Source organism: Mesocricetus auratus, unplaced genomic scaffold (genome assembly GCF_017639785.1).
Source record: "Mesocricetus auratus isolate SY011 unplaced genomic scaffold, BCM_Maur_2.0 Super-Scaffold_4256, whole genome shotgun sequence".
Lineage (NCBI taxonomy): Eukaryota > Metazoa > Chordata > Mammalia > Rodentia > Cricetidae > Mesocricetus > Mesocricetus auratus.
In genome coordinates this window covers 101,387,041-101,402,954 of record NW_024429182.1, presented here as the reverse complement: position 1 = coordinate 101,402,954, position 15,914 = coordinate 101,387,041, and the positions used below count along the sequence as shown (strand labels likewise).

General features: G+C 47.4%; 1 protein-coding gene across 13 annotated transcripts in view; it reads left to right on the top strand.

The window, feature by feature from the left end:
- The window catches only part of Tenm4 (teneurin transmembrane protein 4), a 735,641-nt gene that overhangs the window by 693,463 nt on the left and 26,264 nt on the right, over nucleotides 1–15,914 (top strand). For all 13 annotated transcript variants that reach the window (XM_040728397.1, XM_040728368.1, XM_040728396.1 and 10 more), the window contains 4 exons: nucleotides 81–316; nucleotides 4,292–4,588; nucleotides 6,371–7,985; nucleotides 13,503–13,645. In XM_040728397.1, the coding sequence (XP_040584331.1) occupies nucleotides 81–316; nucleotides 4,292–4,588; nucleotides 6,371–7,985; nucleotides 13,503–13,645 (2,291 nt within the window). The remainder of the gene's footprint in view (nucleotides 1–80; nucleotides 317–4,291; nucleotides 4,589–6,370; nucleotides 7,986–13,502; nucleotides 13,646–15,914) is intronic.

Below are 15,914 nucleotides of genomic sequence, written 5' to 3'. Positions count from 1 at the left end.
CTGGGGAGATGCACTTACAGTTCCCATCCCAGCCTCCATCTTTCCTCCTCTTAAGCCATTTCTGCTCTCCTCCCCTTCAGACCAAGTCCGGAACAGCTACTACATCGGGGCCGATGGCTCCCTGCGGCTGCTTCTAGCCAATGGCATGGAAGTGGCTCTGCAGACTGAGCCACACCTGCTGGCTGGCACTGTCAACCCCACTGTGGGCAAGAGGAATGTCACACTGCCCATTGACAATGGCCTCAACCTGGTGGAATGGCGGCAGCGCAAGGAGCAGGCTCGTGGTCAGGTCACAGTCTTCGGGCGTCGTTTGCGGGTGAGCAGAATCTTGCCGGGACCAATCTGGTGGCAGGCTGGGGGGGGGGCGCGGTTTGTGGGGGGGGGCGTTGTCTAGAGAACAAGGCTCCATTTTTTAAACTCTTACCGAAATGTGAGTTTCCTCATCTGCCAAATGGGAGAACTGAGGCCATGAACCACATGTAACAAAAGGCTGAGGGATGTCCTTTTCAGTTTTGACTGATGGGAACATAGCTAGCTTTGGGGTTGAGTCTGAGCTGAGTTTCCAGTTTATTTTATTCCATGACTGACCTTGGGCATGTCAGTCATCTTAGAGCCCCAGTTTGTCACTGAAAGATAAAGCCGATTTTACATGCTGTTTCAAGGATTAGAAGTGTCGTGCACAGTGTCTCACACAGAGCTTTGCAACATCAGGGATCAGTAACCTCTGCTGCTGGGGTTGTTATTACTATGGTGTTGTTACTGTCATTGCTAATACGTCCCCAAGTTTATTTCAGCTATTTGGAAAATAAGCCGCATTTCCCACTCTTTCCAATTAGGATGACCCTTCCTAATGATCAAAAGGACTGAGTATGGTGGCAGGAAGATTACAAGTTCAAGGCTATCCTGCCTATGTACCAAGTCCTTGCCTATCAGGATGACCTTACTGTAGCTGTCACTGTGGAAGGGAGGAGCTCCTGGTATTGAGGGTTGGGTTGCGGTCCAGTATTTTGTAGCGTTTTTCAGGATGTGGAGCCCTGAACTTCCCTCCCTTGTTTCTATAGAGTGAAACCTTGGCCCAGCACTCATTGCCCAGCAGCCCCCACCCACCCATGTTTCAAAGGCAAAGGGTTAAAGAGCAAAGGTCTAACCTAGCAGGTGGCTAAGATGGGAACAAAGAAGAAACCAGGGTTAAGGGAACCTGGAGCTCCAGTTCAGCGGTTGAGTATTTATCCAGCAGATTGCCCAGCAATGCACAATACAAAGCAGAAGGCAGGGGCCGTGCAGAAGGACAGCTGGTGACCTGGGCCTGGCTTTCTGCCCAGTACCTCGTAGAGCACAGGTGCTCAGGAGACCACTGCTGAGCTGAAGTGAACCACAGAAACATCCTCACAGCAACAGTGGACTCTCGATTCCCTGCCTTACAACCAAGAAAATGTATACATGTTCCCGCCTTCTACACGCTCATAGTTCAGAAAATAAGTGATTGTTTCAGACTCATACAATCGGGTGGTAGTAAATCCTGGAAAACAGATCCATGCCAGAAGCACAACAGTTATGTGACTTATCCAAAAGCAAAACCTAGAGCCCCAGAACACCGGGCTTCCTTTGCACCCTCAACAGCCAAGAACTCCATGGCTAGCTAGCTAATGTGGAAACCTGCCTTCTGTGAGTTCCTGTGGAAGGCCTAGCTGTCTTTGTTCCCACCACACCATCTGTGGGCTCACTAAACCCTCATCGGCATTCTCAAGAGCCCTTCCATGCACATCTGAGGCAGTGTGCCAAATGGGAAGTTTGACCTAGGTTGGATTCCCACTGGGCCTTGTATGTAGCCTCTAGCAACTCCTTTGAGCCTAAACTTCCTCTGCAGATGCAGGATGATGATGATGTATTCAAAGCACCTAGCCCAGGGCTGCAGATCCCAGGTGCTCAGTAAAGGGCAGTGATTAGTGCTATTAAGAGTTTCTCTCTACCGTGTGAACACGACCAGAAGTTTCCCAGGCTTTAATTGGTCCCTCTCCCAGCCGGAGATAGATGATACTCTAGTCGGGTGGCCACGTCTCTGCTTCCTCCCAAAATAAATGGCCACCCACAGTGGCAGTGTGTGGAATGAGAATGTTAGTCGGGTGTGCCTCCCCATAATGGAGCTCATTTTTTATACAGCTGGGAATTTTTTTAAATAAAGAAAGATGTAAAATAATCTCATTGCCGCCACTGCTGAACACAGAAGACACAAGGTGCTTCCCCCAGTGAACTGCTCAACTCAATTCTATTAATTTTGTCACAAAGGTATAGATCCCCTTCTTCACTAGGGTCCTTGGGTAGAGGGGAGGCTATCTAGGTAGTACCAATACTGGGGGTATAAAAGAATCTCCCAAAAGGTGTTTTTTTCCAAGGCACCACCATTGTTGGCAATGTGGCCCCCCTCTTTCCACGTGCCCTCTCTGCAAAGAACACGGTTTGAGCTTCCAGTGCTTCTGATTTTTCATGGGAATTGTCTGCCACACGGTTTTTGCTTCTACAATTGTGTTTGATTACCCTGGGGAAGGCAAGCTTATTATAACCAGGCCATTCACAGCTAAAGCCGTCTCAGCATCATCATTATAAATCCTTATTTTCGGGGCCTTGACATTTGTATGGGGAGAGTGGGGGAAGACATACACATTTCTCCTTCCTCTAGGACTGGGTCCTGGATCATGTGCCGTCATTTAGTGGAAATAATTATAACCATTTATCCAGTGACTTCTATGCACCTGGTAGTCCACTGGTGATTTACTCACAGTCCAGGAGTGTGTGCATAGGAAGAGTCTGAGTCTCTGAGAAGTAAAGACACTTGACCAAGGTCACACAGAAAGCTAGTCACATAGTCGAGGTTGAAATTCCAGACTTAACCCTGACACCTGCCCGCCCCCAAACCTTCCTCTACACATACAGATTCCAACAGAGCCTGTGACTTCCTCAAGCCACACATGCTATCTTATATTGTGCAACCTAATTGCCTGCTTTCCTCTTGGGTCTTCCTGCTTGTCAAACTTACTGAATGACAAGTAAAAGAGACAGTAAAGGTGCCCCTGTGCCCTTTCGGGGGGCCAAACCCCTCCCAACCCCCAGAGTGAAGCATTAGCTTTAAAGAATCTACTAACATTTGGGGACAGCCTGTGCCTAGGGGTCAAATCCATGGTCTCCAGAGCACATTTCTGTATTAAAATACAGAGCAGGAAAGCTGGGGAAATGGTTCAATCAGTAAGGTGCTTGAGGGTCTGAATTTATTCCCCTGAACCCATGTGGGGGAAAAAACACAGAAAATAGACATGGAGGTACATGTTTGTAATACTAACTCTGGGAAGGCAGAGAGGGTGGACCCATGGGGTTCACCGGGCAGCAAGCCTAGCCTAAACAGAAAGTTCCAGGTTCCTGTGTATCCACACTCATACCTATATACTCATACAAACACACAACATTCCAACTTGCAGCTTCCTCTGTGGGAGCCTATATTTCTGACTCAGGAAGGAAACTGAGTTGGTGGTGGTCTCACAGACCACAAGGAAACTATAGAAGCGGGGCTCCTCATCCTGGAGGTAAGAGCAAAGTACTCTAGAGTTAGGACTGGTTCCAACCAGACTACAAGAGAAACCACTGAAAATGTGAATGCCCCTGCCTTCCGGTCACCTCTGAAAAGAAACAAGAGGAGATATCTTGGGAGACAGCAGGTGACCCAGAAGCCTTAACTGTGGGCAAAGGCAGGAAAGATCCAAAAGTTAGCCAGTATAGAGTTCTAGGAATGCTGGGACTGTCTCAGAAAACCATCAAGTGTCTATCGCACTAATGAGAATAAAGTTCACAGATCTGCAGCTTCCCTGAGCCTGGTAGCCTTGGAATCCAATACAACACAGTGTCTGGCACAGGACAGTTGGGTCAGGTATTGATTTGCTTAGCCCACTTGGTAGTTCTGTTTTTAGGATGGAGCTAAGAAGGATCTGACTTCCTCCTCCTCTTCTTTTAAATGAGTCCTCATTGATATATCACATGATAAAATCATGTGTCTTCTTTGGCCAGAAATACTGTATGTTCATCACCCATGTTGTCCTTATTCTTACAAAAGGCCAATGAAGTCCATTTATTTATATTGTACAGATAAGGAAACCTCAAAGAGCTAACGGATAGCAGAGTGAGTGTTGATGCCCACAACCTGTGCTGCCTTCTATTCTCAGGAGCTCGACACAGTTGTTGGTCCTCAGAGCCAAGCCCTCAATGTCCACATCCATAGTCTCTCTCTTTGTTATCCCTTTCCCAGGTTCACAATCGAAACCTCTTGTCTCTGGACTTTGACCGTGTAACACGCACAGAGAAGATCTATGATGACCATCGCAAGTTCACCCTTCGGATCCTATATGACCAGGCAGGGAGGCCTAGCCTCTGGTCACCTAGCAGCAGGCTGAATGGTGTTAATGTGACCTACTCCCCAGGGGGTCACATTGCTGGAATCCAAAGGGGCATCATGTCTGAGAGAATGGAATATGATCAGGCAGGACGCATCACGTCCCGGATCTTTGCAGATGGGAAGATGTGGAGCTACACATACTTAGAGAAGGTAGGTGTCTGTCCCCTCCATCAATCAGAAGGCTGCTCATTGTGGCTTTATTTTTTTAGGATGGGTACCACTATGCTACCCAAGGTGAACTTGAACTCATGGGCTTCTCAACTGATCTCCTGTCTTGGCCTCCTGAACAGCTGAAGGCACCCACTACACCTGCTTTCATCATTGCTCCCCATGGCCAGGCTTAGCCTGCTGACCTCAGGGAGATAAATCTGACTGTTGTGGTTGCCAAAAGGGGAGATGGCCATTTTCCAAAAGGAGAGGCAATCCCAGGACACATCTGGATGGAGATTGGGTTTAGTGTGGTGTATAGCAGGTCCTAAGCCAGGAAAACATCAAAGTCTTGCTGATGGAGAAGAATAGGCCCACCCTAGCTGGACCATGGGGCAGGACCTTCATAGTGTGGTCTAGGAGGGTGCTGGCACAGGATGGGTTCCCACTCCCAGGATTATGACACACAGTGCAACCTCACCATAGAGATCCTAGCAGTAGCCTGGAAGTCAGATCTGAGGTACAGCAAGCTTAATCAATCCCTTGCTGCTAGTACTGGGTATGGACCTAGCAAATCCCTTCCGTTTTGAATCAGGGTTCACTTCACTAGGGATAAAAAAAAAAGACCTAAATCCTAAACATGTTTCGTAATTTTTTTTAAATTACCTAAATCCAGAAGTTGATCTCATATTAGGGAGAAAGATAATAGATTTTTGACTTGGTTTTGTGTTGGGAGAGTTGTTTTGTTTTGTTTTCAAGGCAGGGTTTCTTTGTATAGCCCTGGCTGTCCTGGAACTTGCTCTGTAGACCTGGCTAGCCTCAAACTCAGAGATTTGTCTGCCTCCGTCTCCTGAGAGCTGAGATTAAAGGTGTGGACCACCACCACTCACCGGGTAGATTTATAGTAGATGTAGGCTTGTTATCTGGTGACTTTCCTAAGAATACTCACTTTATGCCCCACCTCTTGATCCAGACCCGCACTTTGTTTCTTGCCCTGGTACCTATTCAGGTTCTGCTTGTTCTGTGGTAAATATCTCTGTCTGTGCCCGGGAGCATCCCTGAGAGCAAGAGTCTATTGCAGGGCTACACAACAGACTGTGGAAGTCAGTCCATGTTCTGAAATGCCATGCCTAGGGAGGACAGAACTTGCCAGTATTGCACACTGAGTGCGTTGACAGAACTAGGTTCCCCCTTCCCATCCCAGCCTGCCCTACCCCAGGGTCAGCCCATGGCTTGCTACTGCATAAAAGGTGGGGAAAGTCTAAAGAGCCCTTCTCAAACATGGTCTTTATGCTACAAGTTCAGGGAAGCCACAGATGCTGTTTAGCAGGCAAAGGCTTCCAGGCTTTAAGACCTTCCAGCTTTGTTGCAGAGTGCTCCTTCTTGCTTGGATAGAAAGACTGAGGTCAGAAGTCTGGGTCAGGGAAGGCAGTCGGGAAGTTGTTACAAATACGTTAGGGCAGAGCATCCCCGTGTCACACCCTATTGAGTGCAGAAGTGATCTGATCCATACCTCACAAAAAAGCAGACATGCAGACTGCTTGTTCACAACAGGAAAACAAATGGCCCGAGTGGACCCTGCAAGGCCAAAGGTTGAGAGAAAGCCCAGACACAGCACCTCTCTAACCTGATGACAGCATCCCATGGTGCACAGGCTGGAAAGCTCTGCTTGGGCACGATGCAGAAACAGCACTTTTCTCAGCCTTCCATTTCTTTAAGTTGTGGGCACTTGGGTTGTCCTTCCCTCCCCCACCTTCTTCATCTATAATTTTCTTCTCCCTCCAGTCCATGGTGCTTCACCTTCACAGCCAGAGGCAGTACATCTTCGAGTTTGACAAGAATGACCGTCTCTCTTCCGTGACCATGCCCAATGTAGCCAGGCAGACACTGGAGACCATCCGCTCAGTGGGCTACTACAGAAATATCTACCAACCCCCGGAAGGCAATGCCTCCGTCATACAGGACTTCACTGAGGACGGACACCTGTTGCACACCTTCTACTTGGGCACTGGCCGCAGGGTGATTTACAAGTATGGCAAGCTGTCAAAGCTGGCTGAGACACTGTATGATACCACCAAGGTGAGCTTCACCTATGATGAGACAGCAGGCATGCTGAAGACCATCAACCTACAGAACGAGGGCTTTACCTGCACTATCCGCTACCGTCAGATTGGGCCCCTGATTGACCGTCAGATCTTCCGTTTCACAGAGGAAGGCATGGTCAATGCACGTTTTGATTACAACTATGACAACAGTTTCCGTGTGACCAGCATGCAGGCTGTGATCAATGAGACCCCACTGCCCATCGATCTCTACCGCTATGATGACGTGTCAGGGAAGACGGAACAGTTTGGGAAGTTTGGTGTCATCTACTATGACATCAACCAGATCATTACCACAGCCGTCATGACCCATACCAAACATTTTGATGCCTATGGCAGGATGAAGGAAGTACAGTATGAGATTTTCCGGTCACTCATGTACTGGATGACTGTTCAGTATGATAACATGGGGAGGGTAGTGAAGAAGGAGCTGAAGGTGGGACCCTACGCCAACACCACCCGCTACTCCTATGAGTACGATGCTGATGGCCAGCTGCAGACAGTCTCCATCAATGACAAACCTCTCTGGCGCTACAGCTATGACCTCAATGGGAACCTACACCTGCTAAGCCCTGGGAACAGCGCACGGCTCACACCGCTACGGTATGACCTCCGTGACCGCATCACTAGGCTGGGTGATGTGCAGTACAAGATGGATGAGGATGGCTTCCTGAGGCAGCGGGGTGGGGATGTCTTTGAGTACAATTCAGCTGGCCTGCTCATCAAAGCCTACAACCGGGCTAGTGGCTGGAGTGTCAGGTACCGCTATGATGGCCTGGGGCGGCGAGTATCCAGCAAGAGCAGCCAGAGTCACCACCTACAGTTCTTCTATGCAGACCTGACCAACCCCACCAAAGTCACCCACCTCTACAACCACTCCAGCTCTGAGATCACATCCCTCTACTATGATCTGCAAGGACACCTCTTTGCCATGGAGCTGAGCAGTGGCGATGAGTTTTACATAGCTTGTGACAACATTGGGACCCCTCTTGCTGTCTTTAGTGGAACTGGATTAATGATTAAGCAGATACTATACACAGCCTATGGGGAGATCTACATGGACACAAACCCCAACTTCCAGATCATCATTGGCTACCATGGTGGCCTCTATGATCCACTCACCAAGCTTGTCCACATGGGTCGACGGGACTATGATGTGCTGGCTGGACGCTGGACAAGCCCAGACCATGATCTCTGGAAACGCCTGAGTAGCAGCAGCATCGTGCCTTTTCATCTCTACATGTTTAAGAACAACAACCCCATCAGCAACTCTCAGGACATCAAGTGCTTCATGACAGGTGAGGACTGAGGTACATCCCTGGTCAGGAACTATCCCATTGCTCCTTGAAAATCTGGTATGGGGTAGCAGGAGACACTGTCCCTAATAGCAATGTTGTCCAGAGTCTATTTTTAAAACTGCTAGTTTGGAGACTACTCTAGAAATAATGGCTCTGGCATCAAATATAGTTGACAGGAGCACATTCTTAACTTTTCATAATATACTTCAGCAGGCTCTGAGAGGTTCTGCAGTGGAAAAAGAACTCTTTAGTATACTTACTTATAGCTTTTCTAAATTATTCACCATAAAATCCTAATGTCTCAGCCAAGCAGTGGTGGTGCACACCTTTACTCCCAGCACTCAGGAATCTCTCTATGAGCTCAGAGCCAGCCTAGTCTACAAAGAGAGTTCCAGGACAGTCAGGGTTGTTACACAGAGAAACACTGTCTCAAAAAACAACAACAAAAAATCATAATGTCTCACTGGAAAACAGCTGACTATGAGTCCTCGGGAATACGAGTTAGAGTGTGGCTAAAATAAAATCAAATTTTTTCAAGTTAAGATAATGAAATGGAAAACGTAGATTTTGGAGACAGACAGAACTAAGGGAATGGATCCTGTATTTCAACTATGACACATTATTTTACTGCTCTGAATTTTAGTTTTCTGTGCCTACAATAAAGTTAGAATACCAGACTAGGTCTGGTGGTTCATACCTTTAATCCCAGCACTCAAGAGGCAGCAACAGGCAGGGGTCTCTGTAAGGTCAAGGCTAGCCTAGTCTACATAACAAATTCCAGGCTATCCAAGCTATAGTAAGACCCTGAGCCTGTCTCAAAATAAATCAAATGTTAGAATACCTCCCTATTCTGGTTGGATAAATGTTCGTATGCTACCCTAGAGCAACCACCAGAAAACTAAAACTAAAACAGATAATCTGGGAGTGTGGTAGAGGCAGGAGAATTAGGAGTTCTGGGCTGTAGGAGACCCTGTTTCAAATGAAAAAAAAAACTAAATAAGACACAAATAGACATCATTAATAAGTCAGCAATCATGGAGATAAAGTAAATTTAGAAAACATCAGAGCTGGGGATGGAGCTCATTTGGTAGAGGACTTCCTAGCATGGCAAAGCATTGGATTGGATCCCAGCACCGAGGAGGTGGGGGTTGGAGGACCAAGAGTTACATGTCATCCTTGACTACACAGTGCGTCTGAAGCTAGCCTAAGATACATGACACTATGTCTCAAAATGTGTGTGTGTGTGTACACGCGCACGTACAAACACACACACACATGTGTGTGCATGTGTGAACATATGTGCATGCATCCTAAGCAGGCAATAAAGGAAGTTTTTTAAGGGAATAAATAGAAGTCTGGTGGCAAGGGTGAGGTGAGATATACATTCCATGCCTTATGCAGCTGTGCTGGTTCCCTTTCCTTCCCCCTTTGCTTTAAAGGGGAACATTAGCTTTCATTTTCCTGAAACCAACTGGAGTGTAAAGTGTCCTGTAGGTCCTTCACATGGAGACGTCTCAGGCTGCTACCGTCACCAGCAAGTCACACAAGGAGAGTCTCTATGGGATCTGGATAAAGCTAGCCAGTTCCTTGTGCGAATCTGTACTGAGAAAGCCTGGTAATCTTGTGATCCAATCCTCTTGCCCCTCCTGCGTGTGTTTCCTTCCTTCCACCCCGTCCCCAGGCTCAGGCACTGAGAATAGAAAGATGATCCCCACCCTCCAGGAATCCTCACTATCAGAGGAAATGCACGCTGTGTCCAGTGTGAGGGGCCTTGAGGAAGGTTTGCGTGCATGGCCATTGAAACACACAAGACCGTTGACTGGCTCTGCCCACAGGGTTCTGGGAAGCCTTCAAAGAGTAGCTGATCCCTGAGGATGGCTTCTGAAGAGATTTCATCAAATAGCAGAAGAAAGGCATTCAGGAGAGTGGGGGCCAGTGCACAAAATTGGAAAGAGGGCATTGTGTCTAGCTCACTGAGTAGTCAGTCCCCCATGGGTGTGTTCCCTCACTCTAAAACTGGATGGCCTCACCTGGGTCCTCTTTCTACTGACAGCAACAGGAGGATTTCCTTTTCCAGGAAAAATTCTAGGTTCATTTAAGAGAAAGAGTCCCAAACACGGACTAGAAGGGAGAACAAGGTTGGTACACAGGTGTCACGAAAACATACTTGGGACCTGGGGATAAATACATATATTTTTGACAGTGTTCCCATGCTCAACTTGGCTGCTAGCACTAGAGAGACTTGACAGGTTAGGGTGACATTTCCATTACATCTGTCTGCACAAAGCACGCCCCCTGCCTCACCCTCCAGTGAGTTTCCTGTGAGACATCTTGGCATGTTACTATAGCTGGGGGGAAAAATACTGTAATAGGAAATGTAACTTTCCATAAAAAATTGTCAAAACTTGCCAAGGTATTATTGCCCTCCCCCTCTTCCTTCGTACACTACCATATGCATATAGTCTCCTTCCAGAATAGCACTGGCATGATTAAACACTCTGTGCCAAGCACTTGGAGATACTGTCTCCTTTAAGCCTGGCAACCATCCTGTGAGCTCACAACAATTGTCTGCATCCTACAGATGAGACCTGTGAGACTCTGAAGAGCCAAGGGTCTGTATAGCCTCACACAGAACAGGGCTCTGATTTCAGAACATCTCCCATGATAATCACACTGGTCTCTAAATCTCGCTTTTCAACACAGTTCTCAACTATGCAAGGGGACCCTTACAGTCTGTGTTTCTCTTCTCAGACAGTTAAAGTCAACAAATATCGTATTAGTTATACCTTCAACGTGTCAGGCCCACTCTGAGGATCCAGAGGGGACGAAGGCTTAATTCCTGCCTTCATGGAACCCATCCTACTTTTCATAGATTGTCTTTGACTGTGAGCCCACCTTAGGAAAAGGAGTTTTGAAGCCAGAGATGTAGCTCCATTAGTTAAGCATGCCTGAGCATCCAATTGTTAGCGTGAATGAAGTCCTAGACTCCATCCCTGGCACCAAGTAAAAGAGGTGTGGTGTTACATACCTGTAACCCAGTATCCTAGAGGTGGAGACTGGAGGATCGGAAGTTCAAGGTCATCCCTGACTATACTGCCTCAATACATAAGAGCCTATCTCAAAAAAGACAAGAGATTTTATATCACAATAAAACACTAAAACCAAAGGTTTGCAAAGCAATTCTTAAGTTTGGTGTCTATATATTTTCTAGTCTAGCCTATTCCACTTCAACAAAAATATTGGTCCCGTCTTGCGTCACTCATAATTGACGCCCAGCCCATCCCCCTGCTTTCCTGATAGAAGCTTCCTTTGCAACCACAAATCCCAATGCTCATTCTCAGCCTGAAGCAAGAGGGCTTTGTGAGGTGTTCTGTCCCTGTGTTCTACTTGTTTTAATTTCCCAAAGACCCATCTGCTGAGAACCATAGAATGAGAGACTTCTGGAAACTCAGTGAGGAAAGGGCCATGGAGAAGTCATCCAAGCCCCCTGTTACAAATAAGAAAAGGGGGGTCTTGGGATAGACAAAGACAGAAAACCATCTGTGAGCCTGATCTTGGTACTGTGAATTAAGCCCAACGTCTTAGGTACAAGTTTAGAACAGCCCCTGCTATAAGTAACTACCTCCAAGCGATACCCTTGTTCTCCTCCAAGACTTAGACAAAACCATTCCTGTTGTCAGTATGCAGTCAAGGGAACTAAACCTCTGAGAAGTTAATACATAAACTCTTCAAGTTCACTGTTTGTACACTGGGGAGCCAGCAGGTGGGTTGGTGTGGCCCCAGCTACCACACGCTTTCTCTTCTGTTACCTGCATAGCAAGACTGAAGGAAGGATCTAAATCAGGGTCCCCGGTGGAGGGACCTGGGGCAACTGAAAACAACAACCGAAGAGGCAAAGATAAAGGTGAAACATGGGCTCTCAACAGTGTCAAGAGCACACTGTTGACTGTTGACCCCCATTGGTCACTCCCACTCAGCAGCTGTGGGAGGGTGGATATCACTTCCTCCTTGGTGAGGCTCATCACCTGGACCTCCCCCAAGAGAGATGTGTTTCCATTGGAAAGAAAACGAATAGCTCCTGGCTCTGAGGCTGGCCATAAAACCTTGTACACCTTTCCCACCCTCCAATGCCCCCACCCCGGCCACTGAGACTTTGGACAGAGAGTCTGTCAGGTGCTTTAGCATCTTAAACTGCCCCTTCCCAAAGAAGGTTGAGCCGCATTGCAACACAGACTAACTTCAACAAGACTCTGATCACCTTGCCATCCCTGGCTGTCCTTTCTGGCTCTTCCTCAGCTTTTATGAACTACTTTCTGCTTCCTTCTACACTGTCCCCTCTAGGGTGCCTCACCTCATGTAACCATCTTTGCCTGGAGTGTAACCTCCAACTCCAAGGATGCCAGACAAGCAATGGTTTCCTAGTTGTTTGACTTCAATGCCACACCTTTGCCATGTCTGATTTTTATCATATTTAAAAGATATATGAGCCCAGGTCTCATCTCCCTTTGGGGTCATAAGTGTTCAAGGGGAGGTTCTGTGATGGCACAGCATCTACCAGCACAATAGGCCTTTTGCCACATGGGCTAAGTGACTGATAGCCCACCTCAACACTCCCATCTAAGGTCTTTTGGAGTTTTTTATTGGTTGATTAGTTAGATGGATTTTTGTTGTTGTCATCCTTGGTTTTGCTTTGTTTTGAGATGGACTTCATATAACCTAGGCTAACCACAAACTCACTGTGTAGCCAAGGATAGCATCAATTTATGTAGCACTGAGCCCGGGACTTCATGCATGGTAGGCAAGCAATGTACCAACTGCACCACACCCCAACCCAGGATCATAGATTCCTAAGTCCATTCTTCATTGAATCAAATGCCCACCAAAATACCTTATCCATACCTTGCAACTCCAAGGAATGTGATTTATAAAGCTTAGAAGCATGCAGGCTGAGGCACCAGAAAGTTGAGACTTCCTTGTGCTGTCAGAAATAAGACTGTAACAAACAGGAGAGCTCTTTGATCTTTACACTAGCCAACGGCATGCCCAGAGGCATGTTGGCCCTGAGGATCTAATGGCTACAAAGAGGGCAGGTAGAGGAGGGGCAGTTTGTTTCTTAAGTGAATTTTTCTCTTTGCAAGTCAGCCATTAAGATCCTTTCTTGGGTCCAACTGACCATTGCTAGGGTTTCTTATTGATTTTGGGGGCGTGCCTGGGAGAGCTTCATCTATCAGTAGCTATCTCTGGGTAAACAGACATGGGTGAGAGAAGAAAGAGATATCTGGAGGCCTAGGTTCTGCCTAGGTTCTGCCTAGGTTTCCTCTCTCTTGGATCTATCCCATTAGAGAACAGGTATATGCCTAGGAGAGGGATTGCTGGGGGCCCAGCAGCACACTCAGCTTTATGACTAGGACATCATTGTCCAGTGTGTGTAGCAGTCAGTTCTGTCACATTCCCCTTGTGACCCCTGGGCAAAGGTCCACTTACTCCCTACGCATATTTCTGCTTCTCTCCTCCCAGATGTCAACAGCTGGCTACTCACCTTTGGATTCCAGCTGCACAACGTGATACCTGGCTATCCCAAACCAGACACAGATGCCATGGAACCATCCTACGAGCTTGTGCACACACAGATGAAAACTCAGGAATGGGACAACAGCAAGGTAACTCCCCACATGACAGCCACACCTCAGGCCATTCTGACATTAAAGGAGGGTCCCACCATCTGTGCAGGAAAATTCAAACTAGTGATGGAAACTAGGGCAGCACCTTCATGGTTCCTGCCAGACAACTTTCAGAAAACAACACATTGATGGCTAAGCAGATCCCAGCTGCAACAGCACATGGACACCTATAGACTGCATGAAGGAGTTCTGTGTGATCCACCAAGTTCAGAGTGCCACAAAAAATAGTAAGTCTTTGTCACTATGTGGACAAAAGCTCTAAGAGAGAAGATTGTGTTCTGAATACAGATGTGATTTTTTTCCTTTGAGCACCTGATGCACCTCTACTTAAGTTAGTTCACAAATAAACCATGTCATTATTCTTCTCATTGTGCATGTTTAATGCATGAGACAATTCAAACCCAGTTTTATCCATTTTGTGTCATCTGGATGAACATGGCTAGGAAGGTTATAAGAGAGAAAAAAAGAATCTTCCTTTTATAACCAGATTTCAAAGACTTGGAATTATATGGCTGGAAAGATCTTTTGCAAGCGTCTCATCCCACCTGCTGCTCACTTCATGCATTTCTCATCCCAAACTCAGCCTCCATTGATAAATCCTGTCCCAGGAACAGATTCTGTGCCCAGTTCTGTACTGTGACCCATGGAATGCAAAGGTAGATTAGCAGAAGCCAAGTCCTCTAAGGGACACCAGGCCAGGAACAGAAAACTCTGGGGAGAAGTAGCAATGCCCCCTGGCATGATCCTGTGCTTGGAAAATTTCCTAGCCTTCCCCGACACACCCCCGTCTCCTTCCTCCTCCTGCTTCCCCTACCTTGGCACACTGTGTGTGTGTGTGTGTGTGTGTGTGTGTGTGTGTATGTACATAAATAACCTTTTGGAGAGAGAGATTGTGTTTGTGTGTGTCCCTCACTAACCCTGAAGCTCACAGATTCAGAAAAGCTGGCCAAAACAGCCAGTGATCTTCCTGTGTCTGCATCCTAAGCACCGGGATTATAGATGTGTGCCTCCATGCTCAGCTCTTTCCCGAGGTCCTCATGCCTGGGGCTAGCCCTTTACCAACTGAGCTGACTCACCAGCACCACATTCCTATCTCTTGTTCTAGACTAATTCCTTTGGGCTCATTTTAGCTATCTCCTCCCAAACTTGTGGATGAGCCTGCTCTAGCGGTTTGTTCTGGCCAACTTCTGTTTTCTTTCCTACTCCTTTACTAGATGCTGAACCCTAACAGATTAAGTCATGTGTCTCAGTTAGTGCCCAGCATACAGGCTAGCACACTGTAGGTGCTTCATTGACACAACAACTGGGCCATGGAAACAGCCCATTTCATAAATATGGAGGCTAGGCTCAGAGAAACTTACCCACGAATGTTCAGCTAGGAAATGACAGAAGATGGCATAAACCTGAGTCTGCCTGGCCAAGAGACTCTCTTTCTGCCCTAGCCTGTCCCACACCTTACTACCCCAGCCCCTGGGTCCAGATGTCCCAGCATCTGCTGTCCCCAAGGTTGATTCCAGCCACACAGCTTCCTCCCCCACCCCCAGGTTTCTTCTGGGCTCCCAAGAGCCCCTGTCTCTGACTGCCTGTTTGCCAACCTTGCCTGTCAATGAATTATTGATTTCTGCCCTTGGCAAGCATTGGAGATCTTTGTTGTTGAGCACTCCGGCTTTTGTGAAACTCTAGGAAATAATTGTTCACAGACAGGGTTCTATTAATTATAAAGAGGACTTAATTTCAATGGGAGGTCTGTTTCTAAAGCCTGTGCCCTAAGTCGCTGATAAAGCCCTGAAGCCCTGAATATGGCTTCTCTGAGCTCCTTGAGAATGGGAGGGGCAGACAGATGCTAAACCAAGTCTTCAGTGTCCAACCTGACCCCACAGCAGCCACGTGTGGGGATACTTGAGGAGGCCCGTGGAGGCTTTCTGGGGCAAAGACTGTCTATGAAAAGCTTGGATAGTGGGGCCGCAGAGCAATAGAACAAAGTGAGAGGCCTGAGACAAGCAGTGGCTTTCCCAACACCATGCCTCTCTTGCCACTGTCACTCATGTCACCTCCCCCATCCTTTGCGTCCTAACTCTGACTTGGCCCTCTCCTTGGAACCTTGCCTTCTCCCTCACTTCTCCATTAGGCTGAGCATCTTCTGAGCCTTGTTTGCTTCTCACCACTGCAACTGCCCTTGACACTGGCCTCTGGAGTCAGACAGACCTAGGTGTTAATGCTAACAGGGAGTGAGTAGTAGGAATGTAGG